Source organism: Sorex araneus, chromosome 6, assembly GCF_027595985.1.
Source record: "Sorex araneus isolate mSorAra2 chromosome 6, mSorAra2.pri, whole genome shotgun sequence".
NCBI lineage: Eukaryota > Metazoa > Chordata > Mammalia > Eulipotyphla > Soricidae > Sorex > Sorex araneus.
In genome coordinates, this window is record NC_073307.1 from 98,260,288 (window position 1) to 98,284,841 (window position 24,554).

At 65.8% G+C, this 24,554-nt stretch overlaps 2 protein-coding genes across 7 annotated transcripts; both read right to left on the minus strand.

Annotated features, from left to right (window-relative positions):
* Positions 1 to 1,542: 1,542 nt before the first annotated feature.
* SULT4A1 (sulfotransferase family 4A member 1) lies at positions 1,543 to 12,463 on the minus strand. Of its 2 annotated transcripts, XR_008630726.1 has the most exons (8): positions 12,226 to 12,463; positions 8,625 to 8,755; positions 8,054 to 8,134; positions 7,781 to 7,907; positions 4,768 to 4,862; positions 3,605 to 3,743; positions 2,967 to 3,087; positions 1,543 to 1,918 (listed from the first exon to the last, which is right to left on the minus strand). XR_008630726.1 is itself a non-coding variant. In XM_055142583.1 (7 exons), the coding sequence occupies exons 1-7, from the start codon at positions 12,392 to 12,394 to the stop codon at positions 1,806 to 1,808; spliced, it is 855 nt and encodes a 284-aa protein (XP_054998558.1). In that variant the 5' UTR covers positions 12,395 to 12,459; the 3' UTR covers positions 1,543 to 1,805. The 2 variants fall into 2 exon arrangements, 1 of the variants encoding a protein (XP_054998558.1); XM_055142583.1 differs by lacking the exon at positions 2,967 to 3,087 and having other exon boundaries at positions 12,226 to 12,459.
* A 3,874-nt stretch (positions 12,464 to 16,337) lies between these two features.
* On the minus strand, positions 16,338 to 24,233 carry PNPLA5 (patatin like phospholipase domain containing 5). 5 transcript variants are annotated; one of them, XR_008630707.1, is made up of 10 exons: positions 23,951 to 24,233; positions 23,514 to 23,746; positions 21,832 to 21,897; positions 21,499 to 21,708; positions 21,311 to 21,371; positions 19,987 to 20,151; positions 19,385 to 19,517; positions 17,916 to 18,032; positions 17,084 to 17,239; positions 16,338 to 16,490 (listed from the first exon to the last, which is right to left on the minus strand). XR_008630707.1 is itself a non-coding variant. In XM_004610741.2 (9 exons), exons 1-9 carry the CDS (start codon positions 24,141 to 24,143, stop codon positions 17,137 to 17,139), a joined length of 1,281 nt encoding a protein of 426 aa, XP_004610798.1. In that variant the 5' UTR covers positions 24,144 to 24,233; the 3' UTR covers positions 16,338 to 17,136. The 5 variants fall into 5 exon arrangements, 2 of the variants coding, with proteins under 2 accessions (XP_004610798.1, XP_054998274.1); XR_008630708.1 differs by having other exon boundaries at positions 16,338 to 16,493; XR_008630709.1 differs by lacking the exon at positions 21,832 to 21,897.
* Positions 24,234 to 24,554: the final 321 nt, after the last annotated feature.

Here is a 24,554-nt window from a genome sequence, read left to right on the forward strand (position 1 = left end):
GCACAGAGTCAGGAGTCAGCCTTGAGCACAGAGCCTGGAGGGACCCTGAGCACAGAGCCAGGAGTGACCATGAGCACAGAGCCAGGAGACCTGAGCAGAGCCAGGAATCAGCCCTGAGCACAAAGCCAGGAGTGAACCCTAAACACAGCCAGGTATAGCCCGGACACATATATTTTTTTAATTTTCCTATCTTTTTAAAATTGTTCAATCTTAAGCACTGTGGTACAGTTACTGGCAGAGTTCTGTGCACTGTCCCAGGGAAGCACCTCTGTCCAGTTTTTCCCAGCTCACTTCTCCACCAAGGAAGGTGGAAGGAGTTGGCCTTGGGAAGTGTGTGTGTGTGTGTGTGTGTGTGTGTGTGTGTGTGTGTGTGTGTGTAAAGGCGCCAAATCCACCATGCTGCCCACCAGCAGTGGAGAGACCGGGGCGGGAGATATCGGGGTCTTCTGAGCAAAATGCAGGGACTGAAAACTCAGTGGCTGTGACCCTGTTAAGTGGGGGGACCACTGGTGAGCACAGGCGGGGAGGTGGGTGGTGGTCTGCGCTCCCCCTCTTCCTAGGGCACCCGATCAAACAGCCCTGGTTCCCAGGCAGAGCGGGGAGGCCCCCAGCCCCTACCCCCCACCCCCCCACCCCCCGCTGTACAGAATTTTATCCCTATAAATTGCCAACCGACTCACATTTTCTAAGGAAAATGGGGGGGGGGGGTGCTGCAGATGTTTCCTCTCCAGCTGCCTCCCCACACCCCACCCGAGGCACGGCCTGGCACAGGGTCTTGGGGCGCCCACTCTCAAGGAGAAGAAAGTGCATCTTTGGGTGTGGTACTTTTTTCTTTTAACACATTTGCGTCCGCCAAGACGGCTTTTAATAGCGCACCGACTCCCTACATCAGCCACGGACAGATTCCGGGACAGCAGCGCAGACATCTGGTGCCAGACAGCACCCGGGGGCGCCGCGAGGCAGAGATTGGTGGAGGACGCGGCGCTGTGGGCACCGAGGCGGGCGAGGGCGGGCCAGCTGCGTGACGGGCGCCTTCCCAAGACGCGCGCCTTGTGGGGCACCCACGTCCCGCTCTCGTCTGCCGCCCTCGGCACGAGTCACTAGCCTGCCCAGCTGCCGCTGAATGGGGTCGGGTGCCTCCCAGCTACCCTCGAGGGCGCAGCGCAGGGTCAGACCTGAGTGGCGCGTTCCCCACCCTCCTCCCACCTGCCTCTCTCTTTGTCCCCCTGCCAGCTCTGCGCCCGCTAGGTTCCCTCTGCGTGCCCAGGCCCCGCCGGGTACCCCATGAGCACCCTGCACCCCAGCAGACCCCTGCACCCAAGGAGTCCCCCTGCTTACCCTGCAACCTAGGAGTCCCCCCTGCACACCCTGCACCCCAGGAGCCCCCCTGCGCGCCCTGCCCAGTGGGGTCCCTCCTGCGCACCCTGCTCAGCGGGGTCCCTCCTGCGCGCCCTGCACCCCAGGAGCCCCCCTGCGCGCCCTGCCTAGCGGGGTCCCCCCTGCGCGCCCTGGGCCCGCCTGGGAAAGGAGCGCGAGTTTGCGTTTGGTTGACGGACATTTATTCAGGTTTCCGGTGCAAAGCGCTGAGGTCCCAGCAGTGCCGAGGGGCTGAGACGGGCGTTCGCGGTGGGCACAGACACGCGCACGGGTCACCCGCACCCGCTGGGGAGCAGAGCTGGGGGCCGCCGCCGCCTCCCGGGCCCTCCTGCGACCCGGGGCAGTGGCCAGCGTGTCCACAGTGACAGGTGCGCACAGGACACGGGGGCGAGCGGAGCATGGGCGGGCATGCAGGGGCGAGGCGGCGCCTACAAGCAGAAGTCGAAGGCGACGTCGCACTTGCCCATCTTCTGCTTGTACACCAGGTCGAACTTCTCGTTCATGGACACGGTGAAGATGTCCTTCCACAGCCCCACGCGGCCTGCAACAGACGATGCTGGACCTGAGCAGGCCCCGCCCCTCGGCACAAACCCCGCCCATGGGTAGAGCCCCACCCCAAACACAACCCCCGCCCCGAGTGTGAGGCCACGCCCACAGACAGAACTCCGCCCCCAGAGACACAAGCCCCGCCCCTGAACGTGAGGCCACGCCCACAGGAAGAACCCCGCACCAGAACCAAGGGGACCCCAAGACGCCAGTCCCAGTCTGGCTGGCCTGGTGTCCCTGTCCTGTCTACTGGGGGTGAGGGCTGGGGAGCAGCATACGGGGTGGGGAGCTGAGGCTTGCGGGCTGTGTCCTGCCCTGTGTCCGTGCTGGGTCCCCGGCACCCCAACCTGCAGGATGAAGACCTGGGGGGGCGGCACACCCCCCCACTCGCTCACGGCCCAGTGTCTCCCCGCAGCGTCATTTACTTCTGGGGAACTTGAAAGCGGGAGCTGGCCTCTACCAGACCACGGCCTTCTTTCTAACAAGCAGCACTGGGTCCCCGGACCCCTCGGGGGGATTTTTAAGGCCTGTCAGAGAGTGGGGGCGCTCCTGCCTGAGACCCCCGTCCCCCTCGGCACCCAGTGCTGGGCCCTGCCCTCTGGTGCCCACCCCACCAGGCATGATCCCTGCCCCCACTCATGCACACGGCTGTCGGTGGGTCTGGGGGAGGACAGGGCGGCCAGGAAGAGATGGTGGGAGTGGGGATCCCAACTCCTGCCCGGGAGCACGTCTCCCCAGCACCTCTGCGTGGTCCCACCACTGCCTGGGGAGCCCCACCCCAGACGACAGCTCGCTGAAGCCATGTGGGGACCCCGCGGTGGGGCTAAGGGGGAGCCTCGTCGCTGCCCCGCCCCCATGACGAGGGGACCATCTGGAAGCTGCTGGGACAATGGGGGGCCCACGTGGATGTCCCTGACACCAGACACTGGCCACTCGAGACCCCGAGACACCCCCCCCTGCTCCAGGCCATCCGACGCCTCGGTCGGGTCTCATGGTTATCTGGCTGGGCCGGGGCGGCCGAGCGCTGGCAGAGGGTCACCCACCTGCGGGCGGGCTGGGGGGAGGGCAGTGCCACTGAGGCTGCGCCGGGGCAGAGCTAGGCCCCACGGCCGCCACCCGCGCCCCACGCACGCAAGCAGGTCTTCCGAGCAAAGAGGCAATGTGCTAAAAGAAAACAAAACCGGAGAACGGAAATAAAGCCAAACCGAGGTGACAATGGCGGGCAGAGACATCGGGAGGCGCGACGGGCACCCCGGCCCCGAGCGCGGAGGGGTGTGGGAGGAGGCGCGGCCATGGGCAACAAAACACGGCAAAGCAAAACTGAAAAAGAGCAAATCAACGTTAAATGAGGCGTCGGGGGCGGGTGGCGGGGCTGGGGCCGTATCCTGGTCTGCCTGGCCCTGCGGGGGGGAAGGGGGGGGACCCAGCCCTCCCCTCCGAGCCACCCTCCCCTCCAGAGAAAGCTCCAAACCTTCAGCCAGGGGTGCTGGCTCGGGTGGGCACCGTCCCTCCCCCCAGCGAGCAGCTGCAGTCCAGGAAGCACCAGGACGAGGGCACACCGGGGCCCGCTGCGAGGTGCTCGGAACCCCAGAGCAGCCCGGGGTCTGGGGTGGGGCCACCCCTGCACGTCCCTAAGAGGCGCGGCCCGGGCCAGGGTGCCCGCGCGGGCTGGAGAGCGTACCCCGGCCCACGGGCAGGGCCTCGGCGTTGCAGCACTGGTCCACCAGCTGGTGGCAGTGCTCGATCAGCGACTCCAGCTGCGCCTTGTCACACGCCACCCCCAGGAACCGCGCCAGCTGCTCCACCATGGTGACCAGGTCCTGGGGGCGAGAGCAGGGGCGGGGCGGGGGCGTCAGGGTGCGGCTGTCCTCACGGGGGCGGGGCGGGGGGCGGGCAGGGAGCAGGCAGCCCTCCCTGCAGCGCCGTGGGCTGAAATCAAGGTCAGTGGGTGGGTACCAGTAAAAGCCCCTGGGGTCCCCGCGAAGCCCCCTGGCCTGCCCTCGGCACAAGCAGGAGGAGCTGCTCTGGCTCGGGGCGACGGCGCCCCCTGGAGGCCACATCAGGCACCATTCCCATACAGGCCCAGAGACGCGTGAGCAGGGGCACGCGTGTAAGGGGGTTGTGTACAGGGCGTATGCACGCGAGTATGCACCTGTGGGTGTGGGCCCGTGTGAACATACACATGTATGCGCGTGTGGGTGTGGGCCTGTGTGAGCATGCACACGTGTGCGTGTATGGGTGTGGACCCGTGTACGCATGCACACGTGTGCGCGTGTGGGTGTGGGCCTGGGTGGGTGTGCACACAGATGCATATGTGCATACCTGAGTGTGTAGGAGCACACGTGGATATGGGTGTGAGTGCGTGAATGTATCTGCATGTGGGTGCTCTGGGTGTATGCATGGATGCACATGGGTGTGTGCACATGTGTGCACCTGGATGCACGTGCGTGTGTACGCGTGTGCACGGGGGTGCTGCCCACAGCCCTGAGCGGTCCCCGGCGTTTGGGTCCGGTGACAGGGAAAGAGGGTCTAGGTGGCAAACCCGCCTCTGAGAGACCAGGGCCCAGGGGTGGAGCCGCGCTGGGAGTGCACTGCACGTGGGGGGTGGCGGGGGTTGGAGTTAGCGCCACAGCTGCGTGGGCGGGGCGGTAGCCGCAGGGGTGGGGCGGTAGCTGAAGGGCAGGGGCGAGGCAGGGTGGGGCGGTAACCGCAGGGCAGGGGCAGGGGGCGAGTCAGGGGCGAGTCAGGGGCGGGGCAGGGGCGAGGCAGGGGCGGGGCGAGGCAGGGGCGGGGCGGGGCAGGGCAGGGCAGGGCAGGGGTGGGGCGGGGCGGGGCGGCTCTCACCCGGTGCATGTCTTCGTACTTGAGAAACAGCACGTTGGAGTCGGTGCGGTGCTCCCAGAACTCCTGCACGTGCTCAAACCAGGACCCGTAGCCCACTGCGGGGACACGGGGATGGCCAGGGCGTGAGCGTGGGGGCGCCCACCCGGCCTCCTCCCTGCAGCAGCCCCCCGAGCAGGACCTGCATCTGGGCTCAGCCCCGAACCCGGGCCCAGGCGGCGACGCTTGCAGCCCCGCGCCCGCCGGGACAGGAGACGGGCCGGGGGCGCCGCAGGGTCGGCCCTGGAGTCCGAGCTCCCGGGATGCCGGGGGGCCCCAGGCCGCACCCCGATCTCGGACCCTCGCTCTGAACCACCCGCCCCGCGGGCTGAGAGGCGCTGGCCGGGGCCCTGGGCCCGGCGCACTGCTGAGAGCCCTCCCCCAGGAGAAAATGAAAACTTCCCGTGGAAGCTTCCAGAATGCTTCCCACTGCCCCCACATGCGGAGCCTGACCCCGGGATCCGCCCACCTCAGCCCCTTGTTTTGTTGTTGTTTGAGTCACACCTGGCGGTGCTCAGGGCACACTCCCAGCTCTGTGCTTGGGGCTGACTCGTGGCTCTGTGCTCAGGGCTCACTCCCGGCTCTGTGCTCAGGGTTGACTCCCGGCTTTGTGCTCGGGGCTCACTCCCAGCTCTGTGCTCAGGGTTGACTCCTGGCTCTGTGCTCGGGGCTCACTCCCGGCTCTGTGCTTAGGGCTCACTCCTGACTCTGTGCTCAGGGCTGACTCCTGGCTCTGTGCTCAGAGCTCACTCCTCGCTCTGTGCTCAGGGCTCACTCCCGGCTCTGTGCTCGGGGCTCACTCCTGACTCTGTGCTCAGGGCTGACTCCTGGCACTGTGCTTGGGGCTGACTCCTTGCTCTGTGCTCGGGGCTTCCTCCTGGCAGTGCTCAGGGAACCATACAGGGGCCCGGGATTGAACCCAGGATGCCACACACTAGACAAGCGCTGTCCCACCCGTGCTGTCGCCCGCCCCAGCCCCTGTTCTCTCCCTGTGGCACTAACCAAGGTGTAAGAGCATCGCTCCCAGCTTCACCGCTCTTCTGACCCGTGACATTCTTGTGTGTGCACATATGTGTGCATGTGTATGCATGAGTGTGTGCACGTGTGTGCATGTGTGCAGACCCAATCACACTGAAAACGAGTGTTTTCCCGGAAGAGCATGAGACGGGGTGAGGGGTGCGGGGTGAGGGTGACGCGGCTCCCAGGAGACCGTGCTGGGCGGACACGGGGCAGTGCCCGCGGCCAGCGCTGTCCCCACCCAGATGCCTCTCCCCGAGCCTCAGCGGGAGCTGGGATCCCAGCCGGCTGCCCTGCGTGGCGGAAGGGACGGGGCATGGCGGGTCACTGCCTGGGCGAGCTTCCTGGCCGCGAGGCAGGGGCCCCAGCTGGACAGCTGGGCACAGAGAGGGCAGGCGTGTGGGCGGGCAGGGTCAGCACTGGCCCCGCAGGGTCTGTCCCGCCTGCGCCCCCCACCCCCCACCCCTAGTCTAAGAGGCGGTAAGCAGGCACCAGGCAGCCTCACGGCCGGCCAGCAGGGGGCGACACAACACTGACCGCTGGCCGCTGTTCTCTCCCGCCCCCTCCCACCAACCGACTGGCAGAGACTGGGAGGGGGAGATTCCGGGCAGGGTCGCCAGGGCCGTGCCCCAGCCCTCCACCTCCCACAGGCCAGGGTGGAGGTGACCACTCCTGTCCAGTCACTGCGGCTGGACCAGAGGCTGTGCCGGTCAGTGCCTGGACAGACAGCAGGCGGCTGCAGCCTGCCTTAGAGCTAAGGGCCCAGAGAGCCTACACCCCCCACCCCCCACCCCCCACCCCTACACCCCACACCCGCCCTACACCCCGCACCTCCACACCCTCAGCCCTTACACCCCCTCAAACACACATCTCACCCTTACAGCCCACACCCCACCCTCCACACCTCCACACCCCACCCCTACACCCCACCCTATATACCTCCACCCCCACACCCCACCCTCCACACCTCCACACCTCCACCCCCTCACCCCCACCTCCACCCCTACACCCCACCCTCCACACCCACACCCCCTCACCCCCACCTCCACCCCGACCCTTACACCCCACCCTCCAAACCTCCACACTCACACCCCCTCACCCCCACCTCCACCCCCACCCCTACACCCCACCCTCCACACCTCCACCCCCACACCCCCACACCCCCACCTCCACCCCCACCCCTACACCCCACCCTCCACACCTCCACCCCCACACCCCCACACCCCCACCTCCAGCCCCCACCCCTACACCCCACCCTCCACACCTCCACACCCACACCCCCTCACCCCCACCTCCACACCCCACCCCTACACCCCACTCTTCACACCTCCACACCCATACCCCCTCACCCCCACCTCCACCCCCACAACCCCCACAGCCCACCCCTGGGAGGCCTCAGCCCTGCAGGGAGGAAGCCCACAGAGGCCCGAGGCTGCCCTGGGCACTAGACTGGGATGACCTTCTGCAGGCGGAGACCCCCAAGCCCACCCCCAAGGCAAAGCGGGGGGTGCCATTCCCAGAACCGTCTCCTCTGATGCGGACAGAGGAGCACCAAGGCGGGGCCCAGCCGTCAGCCGGAGTCCCGCCCACTCTCCCCGGGGGCAGCACCAGGGCCAGGCCAAGTGCCTGCTGTCCCTGCACTCCGAGTGGCCCCCGGGCGGGACGAGGACGCTGCTGCCCCTGTGTTTCAGGGCTGCACCTGGCCAGGCCCCGAGGGGCCTCCAGCTGCAAAACTGCCTCCGCCCTCGAGCCTCTGCAGCCAGGGGGGACCCTCGGGGCTGCAGCGGGCCCCAACCTCAGGTCCCACCAGTGCCCCCAGCTCCGACGGGCTACAGGGGACCCTCCCCCACCCCACTGCCCCGCCACCCCCTGTCCAGCTCCAGGGCCCATGGCGACCCCGCCGTCCAGCTCCCGGGACAACGGCCACCCCCTGTCCAGCGCCCAGGGCTGTCACACTCACGCTTGTCGTTCATGAAGCGCCGGCAGAACTCCTGGAAGGTGCCGCGGTAGCTCATGGTGCGCAGGGAGCGGTGGAACTGGTAGTAGGACACTACCAGGTCCTTGGGGTTGCGGGCCATGTAGATGACCTGCGGGCACGGCCGTGAGCGTGCGCCCCCGCCCGCGGCTGCCCCCACGCCCCCGCCCACGTGGGGGGGACCTGGCAGGGCTGGGAGCCGGCAGCGGGCAGGCAGGGGTGCAAGGGGGGGTGTGCAGGGGGGGGGTCGGGGGTCACCTTGGAGTCACCGTCGTGTAGGTCGGAGGGCAGGAAGCGGTAGGGGAGGTGGCTCTTGATGAGCCGCGGGGACGTCAGCTCCTGTGGGTCAGAGCCGGGCATCAGGGCCAGGGGCCCTTGGGGAGCCTGACCATTCCTACAGCCCACTCGGCCCCCTGGGCCCTGCCAGGGCGGGGGGGGGCACGGCAGTGGGCACACACCACCTCTGCCCCCCCGCCTCTGCGGGAACGACCCCCAGCTGTGGACCAGCCCCTGGACACGTCCCTCCCCGTCCCCCAAGGCCGGCGCTGGGCCCTGTGGGGCTGGGGCAGGGGTGGGGGCACCCCGAGAGCACGGGACCGGGGGCGAGTCTGTACTTCTGACAGCACAGACCCCCCGGTCCACCCGAGGCCCTGGGCTGCCCCCGTGGGCGCAGGCCCGTCCCCCCTGCCCGCTCCCCCGGACCCCGAGTGCCCACCCGGGCCCCCCATCCCCCAAGGGTCCCCCCCTCGAGTCCTTGCACCCTGAGTCTCCCCAACCCTGAGCCCCCCCCCGTGTCCCCGCCCCGAGCCCCCCGCCCGCCCCCGCCCACCTTGAGGATGTCCAGGCCGGGCTGCGGGTACTCGAGCACCGGGAGCTGCTCGTCGATGTTCATGAGGCCGATCTCGTCGGGGTCCGCGCCCTGGCTGACCAGGTACACCACCTCCTGCAGCAGGCTCGTGCCTGCGGACGGCCGGGCTCAGGTGCCAGGGTCGGGCCGGGGGCCAGGGGCCACAGCGACCACGCCCGCCCCGGCACACGCCAGCGCCTGGCCACCAGCAGACCCACGCACCTGGCCCTGTACACTATGCTGGAACACAGTGTAGACGCACCAGAAGGAACATGGCCGTGTAGACCCTGCTAGAACACTGCTGCCAGTGTAGACGCACCAGAAGGAACCTGGCCATGTAGACCCTGCTAGAACCCCATGCAGACACATGCCAGAGGAACCTGGCCGTGTAGACCCTGCTGAAACACTGCTGCCAGTGTAGACTCATGCCAGAAGGAACCTGGCCGTGTAGACCCTGCTGGAACACTGCTGCCAGTGTAGACTCACGCCAGAAGGAACCTGGCCGTATGGACGCTGCTGAAAACTCGAGCCAGGGTAGACTCACATAAGAAAGCTCCCCTGCAGGCTGAGGTTATGCCCCGGTGGAGACCGGGTTAGAACAATCCTGCCAACGCCATGGCCCAGGGGAAGCTGCAAGCAGCGGGGTGGGAGGGGGCGGGACCCTGCAGCTGGGCTACACCCACGCCCTGGGCGGGCACACGGGGCTGACCCCCACTCCCTTCCAGGCCCCCTGCTTGGCCCGCCCAGGGGCTGGGGTTGGGGGGTTCACACATGCAGGAGACGCGCAGGCCTGGACCCTCACCACGCGCTTCGGAGCACTGCCCTGGGAGTACCACCCACTGAGACCCCAGGCCCTAACTCCAGGCTGCCCGGACACTGCCACAGGACACCCCAGCCCAGCTGCGCACCCACAGCCTGGCCACGCCCCCGGGACCAGAGACCCGCACAGCATGCGGGTGCCAGAGCCCGGGGCCGCCACCAGGCAAAGCCCACAGTGCCCGCAGCACCCGGGGGACCTGCCTGAGGGACAGCGGGGGAGGGGCCCAGGGGGGCATCTGCCTCGGCTGCAGACACCTGAGGAGGTTCCTGGGTGAGTCCCCAACACACACACACACACACTCATGCGCACACACACACACACAACCACTCACATGCGCACTCATGCAAACACACACTTGCACACATACTCACACACATCCACTCCCACTCAAACACATCACACTCACACAACCACTCCCAAACACACACGCACACTCAAAGCATTCACACTCACACCCACAACCGCTCACATACACTCACAGGTACACTGTCATACACATACTCTCACACACACTCACACACAATCACACTCCCACATTCATACACATACTCATACTCACACACCCATACTCACACCCTCCCTCACCCTCCCTCACACACTCTCCCTCACACACTCTCCCTCACACTCTCCTTCACGCTCTCTCTTCCTCACACACTCTCCCTCACACTCTCCCTCACCCTCCCTCACACACTCTCCCTCACACTCCCTCACATTCTCCCTCACACTCTCTCTCCCTCACACACTCTCCCTCACACACTTTCCCTCACACTCTCCCTCACACTCTTCCTCACTCTCCCTCACACTCTCCCTCACACTCTCCATCACTCTCCCTCACTCTCTCTCCCTCACACACTCTCCCTCACACTCTCCCTCACCCACTCTCCCTCACACTCTCCCTCACTCTCCCTCACACTCTCCCTCACTCTCCCTCACCCTCCCTCACACACTCTCACACACTCTCCCTTACACTCCCTCACATTCTCCCTCACACTCTCTCTCCCTCACATTCTCCCTCACACTCTCTCTCCCTCACACACTCTCCCTCACTCTCTCTCCCTCTCACACTCTCCCTCACTCTCCCTCACACCCTCCCTCACACCCTCCCTCACACTCTCCTTCACTCTCTCCCTCACACTCTCCCTCACACACTCTCCCTCACACTCTCGCTCTCTCTCTCCCTCACTTGCACTCACTCCCCTCACACAGGCTCTTCCCTCTGAGAGTCAGCAGGCCGAGACTCCCTCGGACCCTAGTGTGGCCCTGACTCGTCCATGCGCCTCCCCGGGGCTGGCGGATCCTCTGAGGGAAAGGCCTTGGGCAGTGCTGGGCGGACAGCAGGGTGGACAGCAGGGCGACCGCCAGGCCCAGCTCAGCACTGTGGGGCCGCCGGGCCCAGCCCAGCGCCCCTGAGCTGGGCGCCGCTGGCGCTCCCAGTACAGGGGACAGCCAGTCCCCAGACAGCCAGGCTGGACGCAGAGCCCAGGGAGACACACCGGCCGGGGTGGCCGCACACACGCCCCCGACAGGACAGCACCGGGGCTCGGGCGTGGAGGGGCAGGAGGGGGCGCGGGGGACAGGGCCGGGGCCCGGGACAGCAGGGCTGCTGGCGGGTGGCAAGTGCGGGCTGTCCACTCAGAGCGAGTTTACAAACACGCCTGGACACGTGTGCCCGGGACATGCTCACACCCGCTCCTGCCCGGCCGGGGCCCAGCAAGGCCCTGCTCAGCCCGGGAGCCGCCCTCGCGGCGGACACGTGTCCGTGTCCACACGGGGTGGCACAGAGCCGCTCCCGCACCCGCCACCTCGGGCACCCGCAGACTCTTTCCCGGGGGACACAGCGGCGGGGACGCCCCCAGGTGCCCTGGGCGGGGGTCCCTGCGCCCCCTGCCTCCGGGCCACACTGCGCCGAGCTGCCCTTCCCCGGCCAACTTCCCGCCGGCCTGGCACCAGCTCTGGCCGCGGCCCAGCCGGCGGCGCCCGCAGAGCGCGGCCTGGCACCCCCGCCCGCAGGGCAGCAGGGGGGGCAGTGCCCACCCGCGCTGCCGGCCCGCCAAGGCCGAGTGACCTTGGCCGAGCCACTTCCCGGCGGGTCCCGATGCGGAGCCGGGCATGGGGGCCGCAACCCGCCTTCCCCCTCGGCCCCCACCTCCCCCGGGGTCCTGCCTGACCCCTGCCCCGGGCCCTGCGGCCAGGCCCCCCTCCCCCGCACCCGTGCCCAGGCAGGAACCGGGCCGGGCACAGCCGGGTCCGGAACCAGAGAGGCTGAGCGCGTGCCCAAGGTCACACAGCCCGCCGGACAGCCGGACAGTGGCCCGGGAGGCTCCGGAGCGCAGCGCCGGGCGCTGTCCAGCAGGGCCCCCAATCCCGCGCGCGCGCGTCTCCGAAGGCCTGGATCGCCCCGAACGCGCGCCGCCCCCGCTGCAGCGGGCACCGGGTGGGCGGCCGGCGGGGGCGAGGGCGACCCCGGCGCCCCTGGCCGCGCTGAAGCCCCCGCCCCCACCCAGCCGGGCGGGGGTGACGCGTCTACGCGGGCGGACGGGGGTGCCGCGTCTACGCGGGCGGGGGGGGAGTCGCGTCTACCCGGGGAGGGGGTCGCGTCTACCCGGGCAGGGGGTCGCGTCTACGCGGGCGGGGTGGGGGATCGCGTCTACCCGGGTGGGGGATCGCGTCTACCGGGCTGGGCGCCGCGTCCACGCGGGCGGGGGAGCCGCGTCCACGCGGGCGGGCGGCGCGTCCACGCGGGCGGGGCGGCGCGGCGCTCACCGGACTTGGGGTAGGTGACGATCCACACGTCGCTGGGCCGCACCGGGAAGTTGGCGATCTCCTCCATCTTCCCGCGGCAGAAGGGCGGCAGCCGCACGCCGTGGAACTCGAAGTATTTGCTCTCGAACTCGCCCGGCGTGCTGGGCGTCTCGGCCTCGCTCTCCGCCATGCCGCCCGCCCGCTCCGGCCCGTCCGCGCCCGCGCCCGCGCCCCGCACGCCGCGCGGCGGCTCCGCAGGCGTGACGTCACGGCGCCGCCCGCCGGGCGTGACGTCATGGCCCCGCCCCGCGCCGCGCCCCGTGACGTCACGGGCCCCCGGGGGCTCCGCGCGCGCGCGCGCGTGCGCGCGCGGGCACCCGCCCGCCCCCCGCCCCCCGCCCCGCGCTGAGCCCCGTTCCCGTTCTCGGGCTCCCCTGACCGACCTGCAAACCCGGGCCCCTCCGCAAACCCCCGCTGCTGCGGGGAGTGACCGGGGCTCCAGGAAGTGTGCGCCTGGATCCCCGGCCTCGGGGCACGCGCTCCCCCCAAGTCCGCATTTCCCACGGTGTTTCTGGGGCCAGAGCCAGGGCCCAGGAGGATGGGGCACTCGACTTGCGCGTGGCCCATCCGGGTTCCACCCCCGGGCATCCCAAGAGCATCCCTGAGCACCTCCGGGTGTGGCCCCCAAATCAAATAAATACACAGTTAAGGTCTCTCTCAGGCGGGCCACGCTTGGGAGCAACCGAGGATTCCAGAGGATTTCGGACGCCCTTCGGAGCGGTGTTCTGGGCAGGGGAGGGCGCCAAGTCCAGCTCTGTCCACTGAGGGACCGGTGGGTGCTGGTGGAGAGGGCGGGCGGGGGGGCGGGGATCTGCTCTCTCCGGCCCGGCCCGGGGTCATCGGCGAGGGAGGAGACGCGCAGGGCTGCAGGCTGGTGGCCAGGGACATTATTGAGGACAATTAGGTCCTGGCACGCAGGCGGCGAGCTGAGGCTCGAGATGCAGCCGGGCAGGCTCACAGCTCCGCCGCTGCACGCGGGGGTGTGGACCAGGGGGCATCTTTTATAATGGTCTTTTTCTTATCTCTGCCCGTGAAGCCTTTAAACGGTGGGTTCCAGTAATCCTGGGCACACCCGATATGGGCCTCGGAATCCTTTCCACTCAAAAAATAAATTGGGGGTTCTTGGAGAGAAGACTGACTCCAGGGTGAAGCAGAGAATGCATAAGAGAAGCTTAAATTTATTTTGTGTTGTTGGGGCTGGAGCCATAGCACAGCAGGTCAGGCAACTGCCTTGCTCGCGGCCAACCCGGGTTTGGTCCCCAGCATCCCACCGTGTCCCCGAACCCCTAGCCAGGGGTGATTCCTGAGCACAGAGCATGTTCCCCCCCCCCAAATAAACAAATAAATAACATTAAAAGTCTTTAGTTATGAGGGTAGGTCAAAAAGGAGTTTGCGTATCAGCCAGATCAGAAAGAGTCCATGCCTTGCGGAGCCACGTGGGACTCGAGCCAGAGCCCATGGGAGCAGGATAGAGTAAACCGACCTGTTCGAACAACTGCCTGTCTTATACACAGAGATGATTCAAAACAAAAAACAAAAAGCAAAACTCTCTGTGCAGCTCACCAAGTAAACCTTACAGTGGAAAATGGGAAACGGGAGCAAAATCTAGCCGGGAACGATGGCGCCGGCACGAGTCCATTGGCAGGCGAGCTCGGGGACAGTAGTGAACCCAGAGCCGGGAGGCCCGCTGGCTGGGGCAGGGGAGGGGCGTCCGGGGAGGGGCCTGGGCCCCCGGTGCCAGGGCACCCTCCAGAGTGCTGGAAACCGTGGCTTGCCCTCTGCAATGGCCAGTAACAACTCCGACAGAAGAGTACGCAGAGGGGAACATGGGTGAGGGACATGGACGGCCCCTGGCCGGGGCTGGGGACAAGGGCAGCACCCAGGGCTGTCCCTCGCCCGCACCCCAGCACGCTCTTGCTCCGTGTTCGCCACCCGCAGTGCATCGTGTGTCGTTGAGCATGACCTTCTGGGTGTGGGCTCAGCCCCCAGCACTGCCCCCTCCAGCCGCCCTCCAGGACGAGGCGTCACTGCAGCCCACACTCTCAGATATGCCGCCCAGCAAAGGGTGCACGGACGCAGCGGGCGGGAGACTGATGCCATCCTACCACCCGTTTTAGTTTGGTTTTTGGGGGGCACTCCAAGTGAGCTTGGGGCTCTACGGGGTGCTGGAGATCGAACCCGGGTCAGCTGAATGCCAGGGCAGTGCCCTCCTCACTGTGCCCCCTCTGGAGCCCTCAGCTGCTTTTTAAGAATCTTGAGATTATGGGGCTAGAGCCAGAGCACAGCGGGGAGGGCGTTTGCCTTGCACGTGGCCGACCCGGGTTCAATCCCCAGCATCCCATAGGCCCCCAGAGCACTGACAGGAGTAATTCCTGATCCCACCCCAGAATCCAAGACAGTCTATTTTCAGGGAGGCAGATTAGTAAATTTAATTCCCCGTGACACAAAACAGGAGTGTTTTGTAGCTTTTACTCTTCAAGACTTTTTGTAGCTTTTACTCTTCAAAAGTTACCTTGCCCGTAACTTCCTTAGATTAATGCTTTAGGGGTGTGGTACAAACGGCATTATTTAAATTCCTTTTTCCGTTCCCATATTTGGGGAACTAGAAGATGGATTTTTTTGCTTTTTGGGTCACACCTTGTGATGCACAGGAGTTACTCCTGACTCTGCACTCAGGAACCACCCCTGGCGGTGCTCAGGGGACTATATGGGATGCTGGGATTCAAACTCGGGTTGGCCGTGTGCAAGGCAAACACCCTACCCGCTGTGCTATCACTCCAGCCCCTGGATTTTTTTTTTTTTGAGTGGGGCTTTCTTTACAGTTGTATTACTTGTAATATATTTTTAAACTTTGAGGCCACAGTCGGCGGTGCTCAGTTTACCCCTGGCTCTGGGACCATTCCTGGGGGCCTTGGAGGACCATCTGGGGTGCCAGGGAACAAACCCGGGTGGGCTGTGTCCAAGACAAATGCCCAACATGCTGTACTATCGCTCTGGTTCCTTCTTATAACTTTTCCATAGATTTTTTTTCTCTTCTGAATGAATACCTGAGGAAAAACCCTTTTCTAGAGAATCTGAAGGAAACTACAAAAAAAAGCTGCTAAATCTGAACTGGAGCCTTATTATACCAGGCGGGGCACTAGCCGTGGCCATGGGCTGCCCGGGTTCAATCCCAGGCACCCCTTAGGGTTCCCCAAGCCCTGCCAGGAGTAATTCCTGAACAGAGAGTCTGGAGTAAGCCCTCCAGGGCGAAGCACGGGGCTGGGGGTTGGAGGGTCTGAGGAATCTCCTCCCTCTCTGAGGAGTGTTGGCACTGGGTGGCTTTCAGGCCAGGGAGAGAGACGCCTGCATACGCTTCCCGCCAGAATCTCCCGCAGTGGCTCCAGGGAAAGCGGGTCGCTGTCCGTGGTGCTGAAAACACTCAGCACACCAGAGCGCATTACTCCGCAGAACCAGAATCCCCCAAAGCCCCAGGGACGCCCAACCCCTGGTTAAAAGTTCCATCCTGCAAGCAATAGAAAATGCATTATTTCGGTTCTGCTTTGGGGCAGGGATTGGGGTTCGAGATGGAAACACCCGAAATATGGGTGGTGGGAAGGTGTCATGGTGCTGGGATTGGTGCTTGAATGTTCAAATGTTCAAATACTGTGAACTACTTTATAAAATAAAAAATTATAATAAATAAATAAATAAAAGTTCTGCCCTGGCCTCCTTTTTGTGCATGTACTATAACTTTGTAAAGATGAATTGCTTCTTTCTTTATTCTTTGTTTTTTTTTTTCTTTTTGGGTCACACCCGGCGATGCACAGGGGTCACTCCTGGCTCTACACTCAGGAATCACCCCTGGTGGTGCTCAGGGGACCCTAGGGGATTCTGGGAATCGAACCTGGGTTGGCCGCGTGCAAGGCAAATGCCCTCCCCGCTGTGCTATCGCTCCAGCCCCTGAATTGCTTCTTTATTAAGGAAAATCGAACATACACAGAAGTAGGAGGAGTTGTGCAGGAAAATCACCCACAATCAATCACTGTAACTCCAGCTCCGTTGATGCCCACCCACCCTTCCCTCCTGCGTGATTCTGCAAGATTCTGGAAACCTCTCGGAGTCTCTCATTTCATTCATCTGTAGTTCATCACCGCCGCTAAGACGCAAGAACTGTCTGGAAGCCTATTCCCGGCAGACGCCTTCCACCGGAAAGCAGTTATGATCTTCGAGCACCAGCAAGCGTCCTGCTGGTGGGCATGACCGGGTCTGAGGTCAGGAGGCACAGGGAGAAGGGAGGGGCGACCCCACCATCTCAGGCAGCTGCTATTATTCCCGGCCCCCCTTTCTCTGCACCCCTCCCCTCCTGAGGGCCTTCCGCGGTTCAGCAGGGGACTGTGCTCTGAGAACAAGAAGCGCAGTGACGGACTCAGGAGCCCCCCCACCCCATCCCGGACCCACAGAGCGGGAGGCTGAAAGGGGTGGGGAGGAGAGGGGCCATGTGGGGGCTCGCGCGACCCCAGCGTTGGGGTCCTGGCGTTTCAAAGCCTCTCTCACACCTCAGGGTGTCCCGCTGGCTGCACCCCATGGAAGACAAGAAGACGAACGGGTGGGGGTGGCCCCTGAGAGCTGGTGCAGGACAGAGAGAGGCCATGGGGAGGACCCCCAAGGCTGGGCCCCACTCTCTGCTCCACAAAGCTGTGCCAGCGGCCCGCCCTGAGTGCCCGCACGTCAGCCCCCGGATCTCTCCAGAAACACAGCGTCTAGGTCCCTTCCCGAGACAGAAGCCCCCAGCAAGGCCCCCCCCCCAGCCTCGAGCATGGAGGACGAGCAGGGGGACCTGGGGGAGGAGTCGGCCACGCGGATGGGCTGAGACGGGGGCCACTGAGCCAGTCACGGGGTCGCGCAGGCCTGATGCCCGGCTCTCTGCTCCTGTGCCACGTCCCCGGCGGCGGTGGGGGCTGACCCGGGCGGGAGGGGGCTGGCAGCTGGCGGGCTGGGGAGGAAGCAGACGCCGTGAGGGGGCTCAGAGCCGGGCCGAGGTGCCCGGCCGCCCTGGGCACCCTCCCCATGACCCTTCCAGGGCTTTGCAGGGGAGAGGCAGGAAGCTTCGGGGTGCCCACCCCAAGAGCACGGTGCTGATGTCCGTGGAGAAGCCCCAGGGGTGGGGAGAACAGCTCTGTCCAGAGAGTGGGACGGGGGGCTGGAGCAATAGCACAGCAGGTAGGGCGTTTGCCTTGCACACAGCCGACCCGGGTTTGATTCCCAGCATCCCATATGGTCCCCTGAGCACCGCCAGGAGTGACTCCTGAGTGCAGAGCCAGGAGTGACCCCTGTGCATCGCCGGGTGTGACCCAAAAAGCAAAAAAAAAAAAAACAGAGAGTGGGATGATCAGCCCCAACCCAGACCCCGCACAGGCCGGGGGGACGTCTGGGGGAGGACACACTGGACCCCGCACAGGCTGGGGGGACACCTGGGGGGGACGCACTGGACCCCGCACAGGCCGGGGGCGTCTTGTGGGCGTGTCTGGGCAGGGGGACTCTGTCCTGGGGCAGGGGGTCCCGGGGGTGCAGATTCCAGGGACGGTGCCGTGGGTGGACGGGGCGCTGGCACAGAGGCAGGACAGCTGTGGCCCGGGCCGAGCGCCCCGAAGCCCCTCCTGTCCACTCACCTGGCCGGGCCGAGCAGCTGCTCCCTCATCTGGGCGCAGGCCAGGGCGGCCGCACTCCGGAGCTGGTCCTGGACCCAGCACAGGTCAGCGGGCATCTGCGGCAGCCACAGCACCAGCCTGCGGGGCAGCGAGGCTAAGCCACGCCACGAGGGGCTTCCGGGCCCGGGCAAAGCCCGGGAGGGCAAGCAGGGCCCGGGGGTCCGCCCAGCCCCACCCCAGCTGCCCTTCCTGGGGACTCCCGAGTCGCCCGCCCGCCCCCCTCTCTGCTCACCACGGGGCCTCCCCTCTCCCTCCCTTACCCCCCAGCAGTGGGTGGGGCTGGAGCCTAAAGCCCCCGTGGTCTGGACACATCCGGCAGTGCTCGGGGCCCTAAGGGGTGCCTGGGACCGAACCCAGGTCAGATACGTGCAGGGTGGGCACCTGCCGCTGCACCATCGCTCCAGCCCTGGGATGCAGCTTTCAGAGAGGTCTTGGGGCTGGAGTGATAGCACAGCGGGGAGGGGGTTTGCCTTGCACGCGGCCGACCCGGGTTCGAATCCCAGTATCCCATATCCCAGTATCCCTAAGACCCACCAGGAGTGACCCCTGAGCCCAGAGCCAGGAGTCAGCCCTGAGCATAGCCCACCCCCCAAAACAAAAATATTTTAAGTAAAAAAAAGAAATGACCTCTTTTTTTTTTCCATAACCCCTGTGCATTGCTGGGTGTGACCCAAAAACAAAACAAAAAAAAGAGAGATTTTTTTTATTTAATTTTTTTTTGTGGTGCCAGGATGGAACTCAGTCCTCGTGTGCAAAAGCTCTGCCTTAACACCAAGCCCCATGTGCCTAGCCCCTGCCAGGCTCCCTGCCTCACAGCGCCCAGACCCAGGGTGATGTGAGGACCTCGTCACACTGGGCCTTCCTTTTTCTTTCTGTTCCTCCAATAAGCCTTGTTCTCTCCCTCTAGCTACCCCAGGCCCTTTGCACATGCAGCTCCCACTCCCTCCTTCTAGATGCCCCAGGCTCTTTGCACATGCAGCTCCCACCCAGGGAAGGGGAAGCCTCTTTGCCTGCTGTCCTCCTCCCCATCCTTCCAGCTCCAGCTCGAAAGCTGCTTCCTCCAGGCAGCCTTCCCTGACCAGAGAGCACCTGGCCTGAGCTGTGCCAGCTCATGAGCTCTCCAGGTATGGGCGGGGAGAGCTGCCGTGCAGGGTTCAGCGGGCACAGCCGGGGCTGGCGAGGACCATTTCCGGGATCTCCTACCAGGCGCAGCCTCGCGGTGGGGCGAGTGAGCTGCCCAGCCCAGCCCAGCCCCAGGCCGGAGCCAGCTGCTGACAGGACAGGGCCGGCCCGGGGGTGGGGGGCATCGACCTTCCCCAACCCGGACCCCCAGACCCTGGGCCAGGGGCCGGGCCTACCCACTCCCTCCCGCCGCGGGCCACCGGGGCCGGCACCCCTGGCCCCCAGCCTTCCCACCCCCGGGCCCTCACCTTTTGCCCCGGAAGTAGATGTACTGCAGGGGCAGCGTGCAGGGCAGCAGCAGGTAGGTAAGTGCCTGCCCGGGCACCGAGCGGCAGAAGCGGGCCCAGGGCGCGGGGTCCCGCACGCAGGCTCTCCGCAGCGCTGGGGAGAGACGCCGTGCCAGCCCCGCTCAGCCCGCCGCCTCTCACAGCCCAGTCTGGAAGGTTCCGGAGGGCTCCAGGCAGGAGTGTGGAGGCCCCCCCTCCCGAGCGCCTTAGTGACCTGCTCTGGACAGTGCGGGCCCGCGGGGCCAGGGTCCCCCACTGGGCCAGTGAGAGTAGTCAGGGCACCCGCCAACCCTCGTCTTCTCTCCTCGGGGTCGCTGTGCAACCTGCGGCCAGTCACTCAACCTCTCTGTGCAGGGTTTCCGCCTCTGCCCATTGTCTGGCGCAGAAGCCCCTGGAGCACCTCCCTGTGCCCTTCCCGGCTCCGTGGGCACCAGCCTGGCTTTCTTGGGCGAGACCCCGCCCGCCCCGCCCACGCGAATCTCTGCATCCGGACACGGTGGGCGAGCCCGCCCCCGCCCCGCGCCCCGCCAGGCCGCCCCTCGGGGAGGAGCCAAGGGCAGTACCGGCCTCCAGCTCCGGGGACAGTTTCTGGAAGTCGGGCACGTCCGCCACACGCACGTTGGGCACCGTCCAGTCGAGGCACAGGCCGGTCTTCGGGTCTTGGGTCTCGCTGGCCCCTGGGGGCGCCTCACACACCAGCGTCCACAGCACCCGCTCCTGGGTGAGACCTGGCGGGGAGGGGGACCATGGCCGCAGCTCCTGGACTGGGCGCTGCCCGCTGCCCCGCTCACACGCGCTCACTCCCACTCACGCTCACACCCACTCACACCCACTCACACACCCACTCACACCCACCCACTCACACACCCACTCACACCCACACCCACTCACACCCACTCACACCCACTCACACACCCACTTACACCCACTCACACACACACCCACTCACACCCACTCACACCCACACACACTCACACACCCATTCACATCCACTCACACCCACTCACACCCACACCCACCCACTCACATACTCACACACCCACTCACACCCACTCAAACCCACTCACACCCACACACACCCACTCACACCCACTCACACACCCACTCACACCCACTCACACCCACTCAAACCCACACCCACCCACTCACATACTTACACACCCACTCACACCCACTCAAACCCACTCACACCCACTCACACCCACTCAAACCCACTCACACCCACTCACACCCACTCAAACCCACTCACACCCACACACACCCACTCACACTCACACCCACTGACAATCCCTCACTTTACTCACATTTACTCATACCTACGCACGTGACTCACACTCACACTTTCATACATACCCGCTCACACGCTCACACTCAAATCCACTCACACTCACCTTCCCATTCTCACCGACACCCCACTACACCCACACTCACACCCATGTCCCCCTCGAACCTGCACACTCCCATCCTCACACCACCCACTTTCTCTCTCCCTTGCCTCTCTCTGTCTCTGTCTCTGTCTCTCTGTCTGTCTGTCTGTCTCTCTCTCTCTCTCTCTCTCACACACACACACACACACACACACACACACACACATCTCACGTCTCAGTCCCTGACTCTGCTCATCTCTCCTCCCTTCTCTAGAGCAATCTTTCTGGTGTTCACCTGTCCAGAGTTTCCATGACTAGGTGAAAGCCTGCATATCTGTCGCCTCCTCCAGGAAGGCCTCCTGACCTGTCCCACCCTCCTAAGCTGAACCCAGTGCCCTGCACGACCCCCGCAGCCCCGAGCATCCCACATGTGGTTCCTCGCTGGCTCTCGGCCAGGCACAGAGCAGGTGTGGAGGAGAGAGGAGCGGGCTGAGGACCCCTGGACAGCAGCGCCACCTACCGCGTCTCTCCAGGAACCTCAGAGCGTCCAGATAGCCTTGCCTGCAGCAGTCGGCCACCACCTGCTGACACAGGACCACAAGGAGCCCACCCCGCCCTGCCTGCACCCTCAGGGCCCCCCACAGCTCGGAGACCCCCAGACCCCCCCAGGCGCTGGCCGACCCTCTCCCGGGAACCCACCGCCCCTACCTCAGGGCTGGGGGGCAGGAGGGCGTAGACGCCCTGCTCCAAGTTCCTGGACGAGATCTGGAAGCAGGCCTGGAAGGCCTGGAGCTCGTGGACACTGGCCGAGAGGCTCTGCGGGCAGATGTCTACGGTGCCGCGGAAGGGGGACACGGTGATGGTGCGGCTGCAGTCCGAGTAGGGCAGGTTGTTGCTCAGGGCCCCGTCGATGTAGCGCTGCGCAGGGGCGGGGGGGCAGCTCAGGGGGCCGCTGCACCCCAGGACCCCCATCCCAGGAGTAGGCGAGCCTGGCAGCCCGGGGGCCCCTCCCCACCCCGCACACCCACCAGGGGCACTTACCTCCCCTCGGAACTCGGGGGGAATCACCCCGCAGTAGAAAGGAATGTACAAGGTACAGATGAGGGCCTGGGGACACGGGGACAGGCGTGAGGCCCCAGCCTGCCTGCGGGGACCCTGGGTGCCCACCCGGTCTCAAAGCAAGAAGGGTGGAGAGCCCGGGGCCCTGCCGGCCCCGCCTGGACAGGACAGACTGTTGCCCAGCAGACGGATGGGTGCCTGGGGCTGACCCCCTCGCCGGTCACCAGGAGTCCTGGCCAAGGCGCCACACGTGGCTCCACAAGCTTCCTGGACACAGCGCCCAGCATCAGGCCTGACCCGTGACGCGGTCTCTGCCCACAGGGGCGCTGTCCACGCCGGGCGGGGCTCCCTGCTGTACGCCCGGCCTCCACAGGTGGCCGGGGGTGGATGATCCTCCACCCACCAGCGACTGCAGCTAGCGCAGCTGGGACAAGCCTTGGCGTGCCACGCTGCCAAAGGTCTCCACCAAACTCATCCAACTGGACGCTGGACTCCAGGGCCACGGGGACCTGCCGGGACCGGTCTGGACCCCGCTCCGGGAGGGGCGAGGAGAGAGCCCTGCTCCCCGCATGGTTGGACAAATCACCGCAGCCCACGGTGTGCCGGGCAGTGGCCTCGCGGGAGCCGAGGACCAGCCCTGAGCAAGGGACTGGCCGGCACCCGCGAACACTCAGAAGGGACCTGGGGGGAAGGGAGAGACCCTGACCCCACTCAGACCACGTCCCCATGCAGGCCCCGCCCCACCTTGCCAGCCCCGCCCCTGTCAGACCCCGCCCCCTTCAGACCACACCAACACTGCCAGGCTCCGCCCCACGCAGATCACGCCCCCGCCAGTCAGGCCCCGCCCCACTTGCAGGGCCCCGCCCCCCTTTCCCAGCTCTAGGCTCTCTGGCCGCAGGAAAGCTGGAATCCACAGTTCAGTTGATCCCACGCTGAACTGAGCATTTATCCTGGCAGGTGTGGTTGTTATCTGCACCCCGGGCCCTAGCATGGAAGCATCTAGAAGGCCAGGATGTGTGCCTATGTCGCTCCTGGTCCAGGTTCAGGCCCTGGAATGGCACCTGATACCTAATACTGAGTACTGCCCTGCATCGCCCCAAGTGCCCGGAGGACCCGGGGGTACGGCCCAGGGGCTGAGAGCCAGGTCCAATGGCCCCGGGGGAGGACCCAGCTTTTATTTTACAAAAGGGGCTGGCTAGGGGGAGAGATAGCTCAGCGGGGAGGACGTTTGCCCTGCACACCTCCAACGGGGTTCGGTCCCCAGCATCCCATAGGGTCCCCCGAGCACCGCCAGGAGTGATTCCTGAGCATGGTCGGGTGTGACCCAGAAAGGTGGAGCCAGTTAGGACAGGTAGTGAAGGACTTGCATGTAGCTAACCCCAGTTGATCCCCAACACGTGGTGCCCCTGGCCAGGCATGACCCCGAAACCAGACAAAATGAAGCAGTGCCCAGAGCGCTGGGGGACTGGGTTGGCACCCCAGCTGGAAGAAAGGCTTCCTCAGGGGCCCCCACCTGCCCCTCCACCACAGATAGGAAGGGAGGGAGAGGCCGGGACACAGCAGGTCAATATCTGGTGCCCTGCGCGGGTCAGACACTGAGCTGACCCCTGAGCCATGAGGCCCGACCCTGGGGGTCAGAGTCGGGCAGCACACAGGCCTCTCACCTGAATGACCTCTTCCCGGCTGGCAAAGTGGGTGATGATGCAGTTCTGGCCGTCGGGCCAGCGGGTGAGCGAGATGCCCAGGCGCTGGGAGGCCTGGATGTGCACGTCGGCGGGCAGGTGGTGCTCCAGCTCCCGCCGGATGTGCTCCACGGGCCAGAAGGCGGGGTGCAGGATCCCCAGGCTCAGCCGCTCCACCTCCTTCACCAGGCCCAGCAGCTGCGAGCAGCAAAAATCTGCAGGGGTGGGTAGGGGGCTGCGGCAGGGTCCCCGAGGCTGCGCGTCCCTGGCGGTGTCCCGCGCGCGCGCGCGCGGGCAAGGTGCGTGCGTCCTGCTCCCGGGGCGGTCAGGGCGCAGCCCAGAGTCCCGGGGCGCAGGACGCGGCGCTGGAACGCCCCCCGCCCCTTCCCGCGGCCATGGGACCCGCAGCCCCCTCGCACCCGCCGACTTGCCGCAGACCAGCCCCACGGCGTTGAGCGCGCCCGAGGACGAGCCGTAGAAGCGGCGGGCGCCGCGGAGCAGCTGCGGGGCGCGCTCCTGCAGGCACTGGCACGCGCCTACGTGGTAGAGCCCCAGGAACCCGGCGCCCGCGAACGACAGGCTCCAGCTGCCCGGCTCCTGGAAGGCGCGCATGGCGGGGACGCTGCCAGCTCGCGGCCGGGCGCTCTGAGTCGCTGGCCCCAGCGCAGCCTGGCCCTGGGGCCCAGGCCCGACCCAGGGCCCGGCCAGCCGGCGCCCCGGCCAATCAGGTTCCTCGCCGGCAGCCGCACCTCCCCCAGGTGGGTGCCAGGTGTGCTCCAGGAAAGCTGGAGTCCAGAGGCAGGCTCACCGCCTCCGTTCCGCAGAGGAGGAAACTGAGGCAGCGCCGACAGCCGGGAGCCTGGCCGCTCTGGGGGCAGGAGGGCGGGCAACCCAGATGCCCCCATCAGTAGCCTCTCGCTTCTCTGCAGCCCCCCTTGAGCAGGTGGATTAACTCCTGAGCGTCATTTCCCAGGACACACAGTGCCTCGGCAGGAAAGGGCAGGCAGTGAGGACGACATCCCC